The following is an 18,331-nucleotide window of genomic DNA, read 5'->3' on the forward strand; positions in this document are numbered from 1 at the left end:
ATGCCTGGGAAAATGGCTTGGACGGGAGAGTCTGCGGGAACACATTATGGAGACTGATTTCCTGTTCAAGGTATTTGGCAAGGAAATGATAGTAGATCTTCTCTTAAAATTGCTTAGAGATGATACGATTCAACATTTCAACAAGTTGCATTTCGAGAAATCAATTCCCCAGCATAGGATTCAATTCTAGCATGTGTAATGGCCTCGGAAGTTTTGACGCTCGTGAAATCGTTCTTGATGCAGCAAGCACTATTGGCAATAATGAGAGCACGAAGGTTGGTAACATTTCTTGCAATCAACGTCCTGGAGAGCTTACACCTTGAAGATTCGCAAGATATTGTACCATAAAGCCGTCTTTAGACCGCTTAGACGCTGTTCACGTTGCGACAAGTTCCTGTGACACCTTTACAAAATCCCGTTGTTACAAATTACAAATTCTGGCACATTCCTGCCTAGTCGTCAATTGCAACATTTATCGCATCATAAATAGATTTACATTTTAGTACCAAAAGTAGTTGTAGTTCATAAATAGAGGACTAACGACTGACCTCCTTCTGAATGAGCTTGGCGATGGTCTGCAGCTGGATGTTAGACGTACCCTCGTAGATGGCGCCAATCTTAGCGTCTCGGTAGAACTTCTCGACAATCTCCTCTCGAGTAAAGCCGATGCCACCCATCCACTCAACAGCGAGCGAGGAAACCTTGCCGGCTACCTGGGATGCATAGAGCTTGGCCATGGCAGCCTCCTTGACGAAGCTCTGGCCGGACTCCTTGAGTCTCGCAGCGTTGTACAAAAGCAGCCGCGAGGCCTCGATCTCCATCGCGGCCTGGCCGATCTGGAACTGCATGCCCTGGAACTCGCCAATGAGCTTGCCGAACTGCTTTCGGTCGTTGTATGCGTAGTCGGTGGCCCGGTTGAAGGCGCCCATGGCAAGGCCAGTCATCTGGGCAGCAATACCGATTCGGCCCTCGTTCAGGCACTCAATGGCAATCTTATAGCCCTTGCCGACCTCGCCGAGTACGTTCTCCTTTGGAACCTTGATGCCGTCAAAGTTGAGCACACACGTGGACGAGGCCCGGATACCAAGCTTCTTCTCCTTCTTGGCGATCTGGACACCCATCTCCTTGTCAATAACGAACGCAGTGATGCCCTTGTAGCCCTTAGACGGATCGATGTTGGCCATAACCAGGAAGATATCGGCCTCAGCAGCGTTGGTGATCCACATCTTGGAGCCCTCAATGGTGTAGTACGAACCGTCCTCTGAAGGAGTGGCTCGCGTCTTGAGCGCAAACGCGTCAGAGCCTGAAGATGGCTCGGAAAGACAGAATGAACCAACCTTGTCGGTAGCGAGCTGTGGTAGGTACTTGTTCTGGAGTTGCTCGCTGCCATACGTTCGGATGCAGGTGTTGACGAGGGTGTTGTGCACGTCGTTCATAACGGACACGGACGGGTCGACCTTGGCCAGTTCCTCAACGGCAATGATGGCAGAGGTGAAGGAAGCCCCAGCACCTCCGAGCTCCTCTGGCGTCTCGATGCCCATGAGGCCGTTCTCGAACATGGCCTGGACAACAGACTTGTCCATGCTCTCGTTCTCGTCCATCTCTCGCACCTTGGGGGCCACGACGTCGTTGGCGAACTGGGCCACGGCATCCCTGAACATCTGCTCCTCTTCAGTGAAGACGTTGAGCGACGTTGGAATAGCCGATCTGGCAATGGTCGTAGATGCAAAGCCCCTGTTCAACAGAGCCTGGCGGGCCACTCGGCTGACTCGCACACTTCTGGAAAGTCCTCTAAGCATTTTATATCTGTATAAGCTCTGGAGAATTCGAAAAAAAAAAAGCCGTGTATAAGGAACCTTCCCCTACTTTAAATATGATTTGGTAACCTTCAGGTGCGCCCATTGCCGAGTGCTCGGCACCTTCACGGGGAATGTTTAGCAGACGCGGGGTAACACGCATACATGCGGCTCTTCTCCCCTGGGCACGTGATCGACAAATAAATTCAGTCTTTTCGACAGATAAAGTGTTATACAGCTGGGCGGATGGATCGGAGCAGGTTATTTTTCATTGGTTGATTATCAAGAGGCATCAATTGCAACTAGGCGTTTGTAGTTGCTGTTGAATAGTTCTCTCTCGTTTAAAAGTCCGAGGGCCTCGGATGTGCGGCTGGTAGCCTGAACATTGTCGCCGAGGTTCTTCCGAGTGTCACTTCCGTTAGCCCATTTACTACTACTGTACAATAACTATCGTACGGTGTTGGTCTACATAGCCTGATTGTTACTAGAGAAGTGTCGAGAGAGATTGGTATATATCAATTGGATCTTGCTATGGTATGCAGTCAGCAATATCAGAAGTTATTCAGCGTAGTACTCGACGTCTAGTTAGAGTGCGTAAAATATTCTGCACCTTTACAGTGCTCGGTATTTCGCTCTTTATTCTATTAGATCAACTATTACCTTAATACAGTAAATCGGTAATACGAGTATTCAATTAGACAGCTATCACTAAGAAGCAAGTAGACTACCGCTCGGTGTGGCTCGTCCACGATCATTACTAGGACTGACAGCTAGTATGATCACTACTAGACAGCTACATGTATTCCGACAATACGATTAGACAGTTCATTATATACAAGTAGCGAAGAGAGCGCTGGCATAAAAAGGGTACATCAATCCAGTTACTGGCCAGGGTACAATTGCCAACAGCCAGTTGAGATAAAATGATCTCCGGTAAAATACAGGTTTGCAAATCGTAACATTAAGTCTAACAGTATGGTTACAGTACGGTTAACAGTAGTGGTTGAGTTTCCACAGTCTAGCGTAGCCGGCTTCATTACCTGTGCACAGCATCTCGGATCCAGGCGTAAACGCAATAGCAGTGACCTTACCCAATGGAGTGCCCGAAGTCGGCCAGTTTCTGAATGCAGTGAAGGACGGGACATGGATAAGTCGCAGCGCATCTCGCTTCGCCCTACTGGCCATAGCCAGGATCTGCCCGTCCGGCGAGAATTGCAGGCTGCTGATAGTCGTAACAAGATTCGTAATAACTGCCCTTGGCTTGTAGGTCGGGGCCTCATCCTGAGAGGGCCGGAACCCAATAGTAGGGTCTAGACGGTCGTACACATTGACAATACCGCTCTGGCTGCCAATAGCACACCACCGGTCGTTCTTGCCGCCCAGGGCAATGGTAGTGATCCCGACCGACCCTTCATCCCGCCACTTGGCACACACTTTCCGCGCATTGACATCCCATTCGCTGACCTCGCCACTAGTAGTAACAATGCTAATACGCTCTCCATCCTTGTGCCAGGCAATGTCGGCAATGATCCCTTCAACCTTGGCGCCAGCAATCCACTGGCCGTTCGAGGCAGAAAGCATGTTCATCCAGCCATTGCCGCCAATTAGCGCAATAAACCGCCCGCATGGCGACAGTTCGAACTTTTCCATACTTCGCTGGGTCTGCTCATGGCCGTACATTCTCGTGATCTTGGTAACTCCCCCAGTCTCAATGTCCCATATATACAAGTATCGTCTTCGACCCGCGGCAAACACTCTACGTCCGTCAGGATGGAACTGGGCGGTCTGGAACGGCGATTCACGCACATGCAGGGTAGTCGCGACGGGGTTGCTCTTGCCGTCGACGTGATACATACGCAGCGTTCTGTCGTAGCCACTGGAGAGCATCAGCGAGTGGCTCGGGTGGAAATTAAGCGTCTGAATGGCCGAATGAGAGGCGGCCGCATGATTTGCATCCTTGAGGCGCACAATGTCGAGATTTGTAGGCGGCAGCAGCTTGGCGCTCTTCTTGGAGACGTATGTAGATGTTGTCTTGAGCAGCGCTGCCAGCGGATCTGCCGAAGCAGCCATGTCCTCGTCCTCATCCATGGCCTCATCGTCCGAAGAATTGCTCTCCAGAGCTTCCATAGAAGTCCACTTCGGCCTAGGGTACACCTTCTCGAACCGGTCCCGTAACCGCCTCGAGTACTCCCGTCCACTGATATAATTGTCCTGCATCGTCTTTCTCAGTTTTCTAATGCGATCTGACGACGTTAGTGAGATCTGCATCTTCTCGTCGTCACTATCGTCCCAGGCATTCCCGTCAGAGTCTGACTCCGACTCAGATTCTTCCGACGACTCCTCTTCGTCTTCGTCCATTTTATCCTCGTCGGAGTCACCGCCTTCGTCTACAAAGAACAGATCTCCGTCTTGCGCCTCTATCTGATTCTCCTCTTCATCGTGACTCTTCTCTTCGTCCGAGCTCTCCATATCATAGTCGGAGCCATATGCATCGAGATCAAGTTCTTTCAGCCCTGATTCGAACCCTTCGAAGTCGCCAAATACGGCTTTTTCTAGCTCGATTTCAACAGCATCCTTTTCAGGAACCTCCGCCGGCTTCTCCTTGCTCCCTTTCGCCATTTTCCTACGTTAAACGACTTATCAAGTGTCCAGCTGATTTGATCTGTTATCGAAAGAAAAAAAAATTTCAGTTGGGACCTGGTCTCGCCGCACGGTACTATACATCACCAAATTGATAGAAAAATAAAAACGATTTCGACAAGATCAGACTGATCCGGATTCCGTTCCTGGCATAATTTGAATGGCATTCAATTCAGCAGAGCAGGTTACGCGATATCTGAGGAACCGGGAGAACAAGGTTCCGGACCTGGTCGCAGTGGCCCGGCAGCTTGTTGCGGGAGACCTCTCGGTGTACCTTCCGCGAAAGAGTAACGTCGTGCTCGAATGGCTGTTTGAGAAGCTTAGCGACCCGAAAGGGTCCTCATGGCGCACGTCAGAGTCAGTCTGGGGACTATTTAATGATACCTGGCGGTCTCTAGACCTTGACCATAGCTCTCGGATGCGGGTGTTTGCGGGATCGGACTTCATTGCTATACTCCAATTGACGTTCGGCGACGTCTCCAACTGTGATCTGGGAATTGACTATAGCAATTTGTTTGTGGAAATTGCGCGCGTATTGGATCTGCTGTCGGAGACAGTGGTGTGGGCTAGGCCGGCCAACGATAGCGGTGTATCCATGATTAGCGCGTTCTTCATGGCCTGCATCCATACCCTGCACAAGGACACTTTGGTCAATCGGTCGCTAGAGGAATTGTCTAATGCGCTAATGCCGGTAGTAAGGCCTATTTTCACCGCCAAAAGAGCGTACAAGAAGGGAGTGCTGGCGTCAAGGTTATTTGTGCCCGCCATGACCCTACTGGGATACCCATCCTTTAACGAGAAGCTCGAAGAGATTGTAGAGCAAGCCCTGAGACTCTATCTGAGCGCGTGTGAAGAGAAGGAGATGACAGAGAGCCTGGGGGCGCTGTCAAAGAAGAAAGTAGCCGGCGCTGACTTCAATAAAGCCGCCATCCGGCTTTATGCTATGGCTGTTTCTAGTGTTTCCAAGTCGCGATCGGCCCAGTACTTCAAGGCCATTGTGGAATCTTTCCCGGCTAGTATCGGCGAGCTTCTCAAGCTTTCGATCGCAAATAGCGTGCCGGTGTCAAAAGAGCAACTAGAGCGTATCATTGACGAAAGCTTGAGTCAGCCGAAAATCGACTGGCAGCTCATCCTTTATCTCATTAAGCTCAATAGTGATGTGGTAATCAGCAAAATCGACCGCATATTTGAGATGCTGAGCCCAAAAGATGAGGACTGTGTGCTGTTAGCGAGGGCCATAGTCGAAGCGTACGGAGAGCACCGCGAACTGCCACAATTCTTTGAGCGCTGGGGCCAACTCATGAACCGATCGCAGATCTGGTGCAGCGAAATCGTATCCAGGGAAGTAGAGAAACAGCTCTCTGCTCTTTCAGCCCACCAACTGAATCTCCTCATTGAGTACCTAGTGAAGCAGTTTAACGAATCCCCCTCTTCAGACAGCTCTCGTCCTCTTAAGAAGCAAAAGACTGAGAAACGAAGCCAGGCTGGTGGAGCTAAAAATGCTGGCATTCTCCAGGCAATCTCTCTGGTAAAAGCACTATTATCCGCCTCAGCCAACCTTATTGAGCGAGTGGAGCAGAACGTCCTCCAGCTGCTGGCCGTCGGGGAAGATTCCCTGAAGGATGAGAAGCTGTGGCACATGAAATACCTCATTCTCTCCCTTGGGAGGAGCTTTGTTGAAAGCGGCCACAGCACTATCATTACGCAGGTCGCAAGGGTCAATCTTAGTGACAACGACTCTTATGACTTGTGGGTTCACGTCCTCGAAGTCATGTTCCGAATCCGCGAGTTCATGCCTGTGGAGGGGTTCGATTACGTCGTCACTCGAATGCTTGGGCTAGTAGACGAGTCGGCACAGTATCTGCCGCGCTTCTTAACGCTCATTACCAGGCGATGGCTAGTTTTGGCCAACCTGCACTTTGGCAAACAGCATCTAACCCTGCTCTCGCAGCTATATTTGCGCGATGAGGACCAGTTTGCTCTCCTAGCCAAAAACCCGCTGTTTTACGAGCAGGAGAACTTTGTCAATGAGATGATCCGTGAGATCATTCGTGAGTTTGAGCTCAAGACAATGGATACTATTTCAATTGCCAAAATTCTCAACTCCTTCCCGGTGGAAGTGTTCAGCCGACAGGTGCGTGAGAGAGTGCTCAACTTCATCTACACCATGGACCTCCAGGCCCGCAAGGCCCACCCTGAAGACTTGCTATCAATAAGACAGCTTCTCCTCCATTTGGTTGTACGGCCTACCTACGCTTCGAAGATCGAGTCCAGCCTTAACAGTCTGTGGGAGCTAGTTGAGTCTTGCTATCAGAGCCAGGACTCTACTGTAGCTCTTAATAACACTACTCTGGCTATCGTCCGGACAGTGCTTCAAAACCATATTGCAAATATTGCAAACGAGACGAGCAGAACGTTTGTCACCAAACTCGTTAGCAAACTAGTGAAACGGCTTGCTTCCGACCCGCAGGTCTGGGTACTGGAAATTGCTGCCACAGTTGTCACGGAAATGAAAGACACGGGGCTTGAGGATCTTACCCTGCGTACGCTCACTGCTTACGTTGACTACCTCTTCAACAGCAGCGCTGATACACTGGAAGAACTTTACCCTCTAGTTGTGTCGTTGAACCTTCTCATTAGCCATGTTGGTGCTGATCTCGACAAGCCAGCTCGTGAAAAGATTCTCACTATTATTTCGGGCCAACTCGACCGTGTGTGCAGGGGCATTTCTGCTCCAGTTGCCAAAAACTATGCCGCCCAGTGTTTCCATATACTCTGTGCTGTACAGCCTATTGATCTCTCTGGCGCTCTCGATCTCACCGCCAAGTTCATCTTCCTCAGTAAGTCTACTCCTTTTTTTTCTATTTGTAGAGCCTACTTTTACTAACCGTTTTTAGCAACGCTGAATCGCAGTGAAGAACTCGTTGAACCATTTGGAGAATATCTATCCAAACTTTCCGGGGACATTATTACTGACATTCTTGCTCAGCTGGTATCGGAGACATTTGATCTTACTGGGGTGGATACGTCCAAGTCAGTCAAGCCAGCATACGTTGAGGCAAACCGTGTAATCCTAACTCACTTTGACAAGACACTCCTCGAGTCGCCGGAAAAAGCATTCGTCCAGATGATTTCCCAGTCAGCAGAGCACATTGCGCGGTTCGGACCGAAGGGTCTTCTTAGTCTGCTGAAGCTCCTTGAAACCGCGCTGAGAGAAAAATCATGGATGGTGAGCCAGTACGGGCTCGAGCTCATCATGGCGCTGGTTTGCCGCATTGTTTCGCCAATTGGACCCAATTTCGAGGCATCTCTACAGGTTAGAGATGATGTCTATATGCAGATTTGCCTTGTAGTGTCCGCTATCCTGATCTATCACCGACACCGCCTTAATGGACGGTACCATTTGGTCATGGAGCTGTTCCAGCAGCTCCTGCTCGGTCTCGCCAGTACCTCCGACAAGGCCGGGTGGCTCGACGGTCCGCTCTCCGTGGTCAGCGCCATGGCCTACTCTCGTCTGCTGTCTAACCTTTGCGAGCCACCTACCCAGTCGGTGCGCGAAAAGGCTGGCAAGAACAATCTCACCTCTTCCTCGGCGCAGGCCAAGAAGCTCCTAAGCAAGCATATCTACGTCCTCATGTTGGCCTATATCATCTACTCGCTTCGCCACGGCTATCCGGAGGCGATCCGAAACGAACTCAAGACAGGATTCTACCCGGTCTTTGATGTGCTCGGACAGGACGGTCTCAAGGTGACTAATGCGCACCTGGATGCTTCTACGCGGGCGTTCTTCCGTCCACTATACGAGGACTACAAGAAGAACGGCAAGTGGAAGGAAGAATAATGTATAATATATATTAATGAACCAGCTTATAAATGGCAGTATAGCAACCGCAACCTTTCAGACACCGTTGTGCCTGGGGATCTGATAAGCCAAGTGAGACCCGGCTTCCCGCGAGATCTATCCGGAAAAAAAAAAATTACCTTCACGATAATCATAAGTCCAACCAATACAAACAATCGGCTGGAGCTGAGTGAGGCTCGATGATCAAGTTTTTGAGGACGGGCATAGGGATCGTGGTGGTGTATACCGCCTATTCCACCTATGTTCAGATGCGTACGAGCTACGAGATATCTGAACGGGCCCGCAAGAAGCTATACGAGAGCGATCTCGAGAACCTCAAGAAGTCGGACTGGCCGCCGACGCAGTACTCCAGCATGGTAGTCGGCGGGCGGTTCGTGAACCCGTTCTCGCACTACCGGCCGCAGACGGTGTTCGAGTTCCTGTACTGTCGAATCACGGAGCTGTTCCACGCCAGGCCGCGAGGCGGCGTGCCCGCGGACCCTGAGATCATCAAGCGCGACCTGCCTACGCGGAAGCCAGATTTTGAGCTGCTATTCGGGCTGGCCAAGGAGCACTCTCCGCTGCACCGGCTGCCTGAGCTGAACCAACGAATGACGCTGACCTGGCTCGGCCAGAGCTGTGCGTTTGTCCAGCTGGCCGGGCTCAACGTCATGACGGACCCTTGTCTGGGCCAGCACTTGGTGAGCGAGTACGTTGGGCCCAAGCGAATCAGCCCCGCGCCTTGCCAGATCGAGGATCTGCCTCCGATGGACCTGGTGCTCGTATCGCACGACCATCCGGACCATCTCGAGCTCGAGACAGCCGAGAAGATTGGCAACCGGGCCCTATGGGTCGTCCCCACGGGCGTTAAGAAGCATTTGATGGACTGTGGGATTGAGAATGTCCAGGAGATGGACTGGTGGCAGAAGATACGTCTTCCGGGCACTGATCCAAGCGACGGGTGGGAAATCGCGTGCACTCCAGCCATGCACTGGTCGGGCCGCAAGATGGTGGACTCGAACTCGACGCTGTGGGCCTCTTTCCTGGTCCTGCGCCACGGCAAGCCGGTGTTCTTCCACGCTGGTGACACTGGGTACTCGCCGGACCTGTTCAACGGCATTCGCCGCGTGTTTGGCGGAGGCTGCAAGGTCGCGCTGCTTCCGTGCGGCGCCTACACGCCGCGATGGCATTTGCGTCCGCAGCACATTGATCCGTACGAGGCTGTCCAGGTCATGGACGATCTGGATGCGAGCAAGATGGTGGGTGTCCACTGGGGCACCTTTGTGCTCAGCGACGAGCACTACCTGGAGCCGCGTGATAAGCTGCACGAGCTGGCCCATAAAGCTAACAAACACAACGACATCATTGCGCCTGAATTTGGGCGAACCTTGGTGTTCAACATTGACGACAACCATGACGATAGACACGAAAAGACCTACATCCGAGACGGCAACGCCCTCTTGCTTGACTAATCTGTACTTATAGAACACTTCCAATTATTTTTTTTTGAAATTCCGCTTCACGCAGCTGACAGAACAAGGCATATAGTAGTCATTTCTCCGATCAATGGGGGCTGGCCCCCATGTCAATTGAAACCAGCGGGGGGTATTTGTTACTATGGGGCTAATAGACGTAGCGGAAGTTTCTGTTTTCCTTGTCAGTGAGGTCGAGATATGCATTAGAATAATCTTCGACCGTCGCCTGTTCGGCGTCTCTCTTCTTGTTCTCTCTGTGCAGGTAGAGCCCAAGGAAGAGGATAAGTGCCAGTTGAACAAAATGCGAAAACATCAAAGACCCCATTCCAAGACTGTACTCGGGTTTCTGCGATTCCAAGTAGAAGAATGGGCCGATAATGTTGCCAGTCGCTAGCCCGAGGAAGACACAGGCATTGGCCAGCACCTTCTTAGTGTGGCCGGCTACATTGCCCGTAATCATTGACAGGAAGATGACAAACGCCGCGTTATAGGGCCCAGTGAGATAGTAACAGATGAGCCGTCCGATTTTGTTGTCATGGGCCAAGAAGTACAGGCCAAAGGCCCCTGAAATGTTAGGGAGCATGAAGAGCGCTGCAACTAGGTACCGCCTGTTCTTGCCCAGCCAATCGTTGAAGAATACGGCAATGAGAATAGAGATTGCAACTATGCAGCCGTTGGGGACCTGCATGACGGCGGTAAGGAGACGAGAGAAGCCAAAGCCTCGGATGATAAGGGTGCCGAAGTTTGACAGGCCGCCATTTGGAATGTTGGCAAACACGGCAATAAAGTAGAAACACCATAGCTTGACGTCCATAACGCCTTCTTTGACGTGACTCCATTTGAAGACCTTGGACTCGATACCGGTTTGATTCGAACGCAGCCGGTAGAGCAGGATTTTCCTCTCTCGTTCATTGAGGAACTTGGCGGTGACAGGGTTATTAGGAAGGAAGAAAAACACCATTGCACCCCATATACAGCAGAGAGCGCCAATGATGATGAATTCGTACTTCCAGGACGGAATTGAGCCGCCAATGTGGCCAATGCCGTAGCCCAAGAGCCCACCTGCTGCAATGCCCATGCCGTTGGCGCAGTACCAAATGCCAATTCGGATGGGCTGCTCGCGACGCGTGTACCACATGGAGGTAATGAGCATGAACATGGGATCTGAGCATGCCTCGGCGGCTCCGCCAAGGATTCGTAGCACACAGAGGCTGGCAAAGTTGGGGCACGCGGCTTGGATCATGAGGAATGCGCCCCATGCGAAGATGTTGGCGCCAAGATACTTTGCCACGGGCAGTTTGATAGCCAGGTAGTTTGTCGGCAAAGCCCAGGCGACGACGCCAAAGTAGAATACCGAGGAGAGCCAGCTGTACTGAGATCCGTGGAGATTGAGGTCTTCGTTCATGCCGAAGATGGCAGCGTAAGACAGGGTTGTTTTGTCGACGTAGTAGAACACGTAGCACACCATGATGAAGGGGAGGATGGTGTAGTCGACTTTGCGGACGACTTTTCTGATTTCTTCTGGCGTCGCGTCGACTTCTTCGTCTGGAGCTAGCACGCCGGCCGCCTGGTCAATGGGGCCATTGAGTTTGATTTTTTGGTCAACGGCCTCCTCGTAGTCTACAACATCCTTTGAGAGTGATTCTTCAATAGGCATCCTCTAATTGGGCTCAATTATTATATGGAGCCCTGTAATTCTTTCAGCAATTGGACTGATATTTTGAGCTGATAAACCTGATGTTTGCTAGACTTTATATACCTATAGCTGATCTCCACCTTACCATATGTTCATTTCCCCCACACATTCGTCCCCCATTATTCCCCACACTTTAGAGATAGAATGATTTTCTATAATTCTTGGCTATCTCGCTATGGCCATACCCTAAACTGGCTGCGATCCACTCATAATCTGGAGATCTTCATACGTGCAGTACTGTGCGGCTGTGCAGATCTATATAGGTTGTTTAGCAAGGGTCATCACTCTTCCTGACCCTCGGTGGGTAAGCGATCCTCACGACGCAAATGCGGTATAGCAAAGGGACCCAATTGATATGGAATGATTTTGTTATACTGTATGTTGAAAGATTATATGCATATGTGTTCAGTGATGTCTCTAGCCTAAGGCCTCAACAAGACGCAAATAAATTATTATTATTATTATTATTATTATTATTATTATTATTAATCATCACTCTTCCTGATACACTGTACGATGCAATGCGTACATTTGCGGTTCTTATGGAGTGGAGACTTGTATCCCCTTTGCCAAGCCATGCAACTGCTGAGAAGATCCTGGGTGTCTATAATTCTTATCTATTACGCCAACTCTTGGCTTACGGGCTACTCGGGTCATAATATCGATTAGTACGTAAAACTAGGGCAGTATCTTCACTGCCTCTTGTGGTTAACATTAATACAGCTCTAGCCCTACTGGGCATTTTGGCATTTGAATCCCGCAAAGAACGAGATGCTTTTAACACTCATCAAGAATTGACCTTCACCAAAGGTTGAAATTGAACAAGGGTGAGGTTAAATCTTCTCGGCGAGGTTGGCGAATTCTTCAAATTCGCGGTCGTTAATAGTGTAACAATGCGGTTTGGCCGGGAATTGGCGCTGCTTAACCTCCTCTGAGTACTCCCTGATGGCGGCCCTATTATGGTCCAGCATATTTGCGTACTGCTTGAGGAACTTGGGGACAAACGAGTCGAACCCGCCAAGCATGTCGAGCTGGACAAGCACCTGGCCCGAGGTGCCCGGGCCCGCGCCAATGCCGATAGTAGGCACCTTGAGCTTGCTAGTGACGAGCTCGCCGACGCGGTCGGGCACAGCTTCAAGCACCATCGCGAAGCACCCAGCCTCTTGGAGCGCAATTGCGTCTCGGAGCACAGACATGGCGGTGGCCGCTGTCTTGCCCTGGACCTTGAACCCACCCAGGGAAGACTGGCGCTGCGGCGTGAGCCCCACATGGCCGCACACGGGGATGCCTAGCGCCGTAATCTTGGCGATCTGGTCAGCAATCTCGATGCCGCCCTCGAGCTTGACGGCCTCGGTCTTGCCCCGCTTAACCATGGCGACCGCTGACTCGTACGTCTGGTCGCCGTTCTTGCCGTAGGTGCCAAATGGCAAGTCGGCGACGAGGAACGCCGACTCGACGCCTCGCGACACCGCGCGTGTATGGTGGATCATCTCGTCGAGACCAATCTCGTTGGTGTCTTTGTACCCGAGTGCCACCATCGCCAGCGAGTCGCCGACCAGCACCATATCGACGCCGGCCTCGTCGGCGATACGCCCGGAGATATAGTCGTGGGCTGTCAGCATGGTGATGGGGGTCCCCTGCCGGTACAGCTTTCGCAGTCCGGGGATGGTCATCTTGGGCCGGCTTGGAGATTCATTGAGATAATGGCTATACCTTCTGCCAATCTTTCCCATATCCCCTGAAAGGGCCATTTTGAGCGGGCTACCCGCTCGCATCCCTCGAATCATTATCGTTACTTCGAGGGAGAGCAAGACAGAATATGAGTGATTTATAAGCTGGCGAACAACACGGCGTACTAAAAGGGGAAGGCAAACTATTAACGTATGGGGCGAAGTATTGGGGCCCGCAAGTGTGGAGAGCCGAGGAAATTCAACAGGAACAGTTGAGAACAGTCAGTGACGCTATACGGGCTCCTCCTCAACGGTTTTAATTTTTTTTTTCCTTCCGCAGAGCCGACAGGTTACGGCGCCGATGAGCCGCCGATGAGCCGATGTGTGAAATGTGAACATCCGACAGGGACCCAGCCAGACCTGACTAAGATAACTAGAACTCAGGGGGGGCCACGTCGGGGTCCGGGAAACCCATTACATTACGCGCACACCTAGGCTATCTCATTCACGTGTATACATTCATCAATCTCACATGGCCAGGACACACACTGGACGGGTCCCAATGGCTTCTCATCTGTCGCTGACCAGTCAAAGACGGCTTGTCGCCATCCCGTGTATATCTGAGACTGTGAATTTCTTCTCCTGCGTATATATGAGACCGCCAAGTTTTCCAACCTCGGCTCGAACCATTAGCCAGGGGCCCGGAAGTTTCAAAGTCGAGCCATCCGGATTATATATGGGCCAACAAATTATCCGGCCTTTACTCTCCTACTATCTGTCTAGAGAGAAGAAGTGATTACCCAGCTTTTTTTTTTTGGCACAAGAAGCTGATCATCCGGGTTCCCTTTGATCTGTAATTATCTGGGGTTGATAATAGTAGTGATCGATTATCCGGTATATTTTGGTACAAGTGATTGACTATCCGGCATTTGATAAGTGATGAGCAAGAGCCTATTCTCGTGTCAGTTCAAGTCCGGGGTCCATGCGACGGTTCCCGAGAAGCCGGCCGTCGTGACGACCAAAGACGGTCAGCAGATCCCACTGGACAAGCTCATTGAACAGGTTGTCCCCGAGGTGCGCGACGGAGAGTCCTTCTGGAACTCACCAACGCTGTTCAACGGCCAGCTACAGACGGTATACGCCGCCGCAGGCAACTTTGAGCACATCGACCACCTCTACTACGGGCGACGCCTTATCACCTGGGAGAATGGATCGACGGTCTCCGTCGACTACGTCATCGACCCGCCGAAGTCGCAGGAGCAGTGGGACGAGCTCATGAAGTACAGCCCTATTGACAACCCGCCGCCGCCGCTGCCGCGCACGCGGTACCTGGCGCCGCACGAGATCGAGCGGCTGCACACGGCGGACAATGAGGGCGTGCCGCTCGTCATCACGCTGCACGGCCTCACCGGCGGGTCGCACGAGCAGTACGTGCGAGCCGCCATCAAGCAGTTTGTCTCCCCGGAGTACGGGTTCGAGTGCCTCGTCATCAACTCGCGCGGGTGCGCCAGAACCAAGATCACGACGCCGCAGCTCTTCTGCGGTCTCGCGACCGACGACATCCGCAGGCTCGTCAAGCTCATCCGAGCCCAGCAGCCCAACCGTAAGATCTATCTCGTGGGATACTCGCTGGGCGCCGCCATCCTCGCTAATTACTTGGGTCAGGAGGGCGAAGAAGTCGCCGTCGACGCCGCCTGTGTTGTCGCTGCGCCGTGGGACTTCGTCCAAAGCTACTACGCTTTACAGAGCAGCTACATTGGGCGAACCGTGTACTCGCGCCAGATGGCGCGCAACCTCAAGCGCCTCCTCAAGAACCACGACACCGTGCTCGGGACCCACCCGGTGTTTGTCGCGGGGCAATCCAAGAAGGTTGAGTACCTCGCCGACTTTGACAACGTCTACACGGCGCCCTTCTTCGGATTCGACACTGCCAACGACTATTATCGCTGCGCGTCCCCCTCGGCACGGCTCATGAAGGTGCGGTGCCCGCTGCTCATTCTCAATGCCCTCGACGACCCCGTCGCCGACGGTATCTCTCTGCCTTTCCAGGAAGTCGAGCGCAACCCGTACAGCTACCTTTGTGCCACAGACAATGGCGGCCATCTCGGCTGGTTCATGCCCTATGGTCGCCGCTGGTTCCCCTCTGTCATTGCTAAGTTCTTCCGAGGCATGCACGACCATGTCGACCACATCAGCGCAGACATCACCGAGCGCCAGCGCATGTTCGTCCAAGACCGTCTCGTCCTGGAATATTAATAGACTTTACAACATTTGCGCTTTTGTCAATTGAACCATTGGAGTGTTCTTGGGGGGACCAATCCCCCCAAACCCCCCTGGGGCTCAGCTTCGCGGAGAAGCCAACGTAATTGAATTTGTAACGGTTAAGTTGTCAGAGGTTGGAACAGTTTGTTACACTGCACAAAAGGACCCTTTGTAAAGCTGAAGCATTGTTCTTTGCGAAGCTAAGCTAGAGCAGTCTCCCCTTTTCCCAGAACCTCCTGGGGCCTATCTGGTTGTATGTATATAACATGAGCATTGAGTAATCTCTGCGAAGTAAGACCTCGAAAGCATTCCATTGGGCATTGATATCGACGGTAGTAGCAACTGGGGAGAAACCCCTCCCTTCGGGCTCTGCTTTGCGGAGATCGTTGATCGCTACGAAATCTCCGCGAAGTGGATCTACGGGGGTTTGGGGGCTGGCCCCCAAGTCAATTGAAAGCAATGGAGGGTGGTATTTATGGGGGGGACCTCCCCTGGGGCTCCACTACGCGGAGAGTACTATAGATGACGGGAGCTTGATGTCTTGATCGGCACGAGGCAATCAGGTACGAGAATGTGTCCAAATATACCGCAGAGAATGCATCAGGCCTATAGCGATCGCGACGTCAGTGGTATCATTCCGGGTGGTGAGACAGAAAGGGCAGAGTGAACGGTGGTGGGGCGCGAGCGCACGCCTGGGTCGCGAAAGGGTTTATGGGTGTTGTTGTATTGCTGCTTGTGGGCCGCGTTGTTTGTTTATGTCTCGTCGCAGCGAAACAGTGGTGAAATAGCCAACTGCAAATTGCAAAATAATTATCTACTTCGCATGGGCGACAGCATTGGAGGGGCCAGGCCATTGCAGACAGCTTCAGTGGGTCCAGAGAGAGGTGATCTGAGATGTATCGTCCATGCTGGTGAACCTGGGCCTCGGGAAAGCCGTTTGGAGGGCGGGCGGTAACAAATATGTAGTGGTATCCGGAATTCACAGCATATTTAGGCAAGGTTCCACGCAACCGGTATACGCGTAGCGGGGGATGAGTGCCCTACCACCCGGCCCAAACAGTGCAATGTTATGAGAATCAATACACCATCGCACATATGGTCGTTTTCCATAACAACAGCGGTAATACAAACAATCACTAGTAATACAACACAACAAACATTAAAAGCAAAACCCGCGAGGACAGAAAAAAAAAAAAAGCTCCAATAAAAAGTGTTCTTCATCCGCACTCTTTTTTTTTCTTACGACCAGTCACTCTTTTTTTTTCATCTCATCCTGTCGTATCTCTCTGTCTTCTTCACCGGGAGTTGCTCGTTGCCATTCACATCCAACAGATATATGCGTCTAGATATACCCCTGGCATATATATCATAAAAACGGTAGAGCATTTTGATACCTAATTTGTAATCTCTTTTTTTTTGCATTTTGGAGGATCATGGAGTACCGAACACGGGTCAGGACAGACGAGAATGCCATCACGAACAGTAACTATATGAAGCGGGCGGGCCATGCTCTCAAGAAACCCGACACAAAGCGGGTCGCGCTGCGGACAGTGACCAACGTCTCGCGAGCCGCCAAAACCGCCAAAGGGCCGGTGAAGAAGAGCGCCTCGTACGTGTACCGCGAGGCAGAGACGAAGAAGCTCAAGCTGAGCCACGAGGACAATGACGCTAACGACATGGACACGAAGGAGGAGGAAGTTACGAAGAGATCTAACCCAGTTACTAATACTACTAATGATGATAATACCCCACTCGGCTCGGACGACACGGTCATCGAGGATGAAGATGAGGACGATTGCCCCATGACCGAAGAGGAAGCGATGGAGTTCGCCGAAAGATACTTTGACTACTCAGAAGACGAAGAGGATGAAGATGGGGTAGCATTGAGTGTGACGAACCCCAATGCGCTCTACCCGCAGTTGGACAAGAAGAGCAGAAGCTACATGTCGCGACTGGCCCAGGAGTACAAGAACAAGCCGGGCGTTTTCGACGAGGAAGATGAAGACACTTACGACATGTCCATGGTCGCCGAGTACTCAGACGAGATCTTTGTATACATGCGCAAGCTCGAGAATCAGATGCGCCCTGACCCGGGCTACATGGACTCGCAGACGGAGCTTCACTGGTCGATGCGCGCCATCCTCGTCGACTGGCTTGTCCAGGTGCACGGGCGGTTCAACCTGCTGCCGGAGACGCTGTTCCTCACGGTTAACTACATGGACCGGTTCCTGTCGCTCAAGACGGTGTCGCTGACCAAGTTCCAGCTCGTCGGCGCAGTCGCGCTCTTCCTGGCCGCCAAGTACGAGGAGATCAACTGCCCGTCTGTAAAGGAGATTGCATTTATGGTCGACAACGGCTACTCCGTCGACGAGATCTTGCGTGCTGAGCGGTACATGATCGACCTGCTCGACTTCAACCTGGGCTGGCCGGGCCCCATGAGCTTCTTGCGCCGCACCTCCAAGGCCGACGATTACGACCTCGAAACGCGTACCCTCGCCAAATATTTATTAGAAATCTCCATCATGGACGAGTGCTTCGTCGGAGCCCCGCCCTCGTGGGTCGCTGCAGCCTCGCATTGCCTGAGTAGGCGCATGCTGCGCCGCGGCGAGTGGTCTGCCGACCATGTCTACTTCAGCGGTTACACCTACGAACAGCTCGAGCCGGCCATGAACAACCTGCTCCACGCGTGCGCCAACCCGCACAGGCACCACAAGGCCATCTTTGAAAAATACTCGGACAAAAAATTCAAGCGCGCCAGCTTATACGTCGCCGAGTGGATGAAAGAACATTCTTCCTCGTCCTCCTCGTCCTCGTCCTCCTCCTCCTAACACAATAACAGACAAAAAGAGACACTGCTATATTACGCTATATAGCATTCCAGCTAGTACTGCGCTTTTATTCACTCGCTGATATCTTTTTTTACTTCTCTACAGTCCTTATATTTAATGTAT

General features: G+C 51.9%; 8 protein-coding genes across 8 annotated transcripts; 4 read left to right on the forward strand and 4 right to left on the reverse strand.

Moving 5' to 3' along the window:
• Positions 1-536: 536 nt before the first annotated feature.
• On the reverse strand, positions 537-1,799 carry TRVA0_022S01772 (acyl-CoA dehydrogenase; the record flags this gene model as incomplete). The annotated part of the gene is made up of 1 exon (XM_076685211.1): positions 537-1,799. The coding sequence occupies one exon, from the start codon at positions 1,797-1,799 to the stop codon at positions 537-539; it is 1,263 nt and encodes a 420-aa protein (XP_076540606.1).
• A 987-nt stretch (positions 1,800-2,786) lies between these two features.
• Positions 2,787-4,415, reverse strand: UTP18 (Utp18p; the record flags this gene model as incomplete). The annotated part of the gene is made up of 1 exon (XM_076685212.1): positions 2,787-4,415. One exon carries the CDS (start codon positions 4,413-4,415, stop codon positions 2,787-2,789), a length of 1,629 nt encoding a protein of 542 aa, XP_076540607.1.
• A 181-nt stretch (positions 4,416-4,596) lies between these two features.
• URB2 (ribosome biogenesis protein URB2) lies at positions 4,597-8,277 on the forward strand (the record flags this gene model as incomplete). The annotated part of the gene is made up of 2 exons (XM_076685213.1): positions 4,597-7,276; positions 7,334-8,277. The coding sequence occupies 2 exons, from the start codon at positions 4,597-4,599 to the stop codon at positions 8,275-8,277; spliced, it is 3,624 nt and encodes a 1,207-aa protein (XP_076540608.1).
• A 269-nt stretch (positions 8,278-8,546) lies between these two features.
• On the forward strand, positions 8,547-9,749 carry FMP30 (MBL fold metallo-hydrolase; the record flags this gene model as incomplete). The annotated part of the gene is made up of 1 exon (XM_076685214.1): positions 8,547-9,749. One exon carries the CDS (start codon positions 8,547-8,549, stop codon positions 9,747-9,749), a length of 1,203 nt encoding a protein of 400 aa, XP_076540609.1.
• Positions 9,750-9,900: 151 nt separating this feature from the next.
• DAL5 (allantoate permease) lies at positions 9,901-11,409 on the reverse strand (the record flags this gene model as incomplete). Its single annotated transcript, XM_076685215.1, has 1 exon — positions 9,901-11,409. One exon carries the CDS (start codon positions 11,407-11,409, stop codon positions 9,901-9,903), a length of 1,509 nt encoding a protein of 502 aa, XP_076540610.1.
• Positions 11,410-12,281: 872 nt separating this feature from the next.
• Positions 12,282-13,199, reverse strand: ECM31 (3-methyl-2-oxobutanoate hydroxymethyltransferase; the record flags this gene model as incomplete). The annotated part of the gene is made up of 1 exon (XM_076685216.1): positions 12,282-13,199. One exon carries the CDS (start codon positions 13,197-13,199, stop codon positions 12,282-12,284), a length of 918 nt encoding a protein of 305 aa, XP_076540611.1.
• Positions 13,200-14,057: 858 nt separating this feature from the next.
• On the forward strand, positions 14,058-15,374 carry MGL2 (monoacylglycerol lipase; the record flags this gene model as incomplete). Its single annotated transcript, XM_076685217.1, has 1 exon — positions 14,058-15,374. One exon carries the CDS (start codon positions 14,058-14,060, stop codon positions 15,372-15,374), a length of 1,317 nt encoding a protein of 438 aa, XP_076540612.1.
• Positions 15,375-16,870: 1,496 nt separating this feature from the next.
• CLB3 (cyclin family protein) lies at positions 16,871-18,208 on the forward strand (the record flags this gene model as incomplete). Its single annotated transcript, XM_076685218.1, has 1 exon — positions 16,871-18,208. One exon carries the CDS (start codon positions 16,871-16,873, stop codon positions 18,206-18,208), a length of 1,338 nt encoding a protein of 445 aa, XP_076540613.1.
• Positions 18,209-18,331: the final 123 nt, after the last annotated feature.

This window comes from Trichomonascus vanleenenianus (genome assembly GCF_965637985.1).
Source record: "Trichomonascus vanleenenianus strain CLIB 3782 genome assembly, contig: TRVA0_022S, whole genome shotgun sequence".
In the NCBI taxonomy this organism is placed as follows: Eukaryota; Fungi; Ascomycota; class Dipodascomycetes; order Dipodascales; family Trichomonascaceae; genus Blastobotrys; species Blastobotrys vanleenenianus.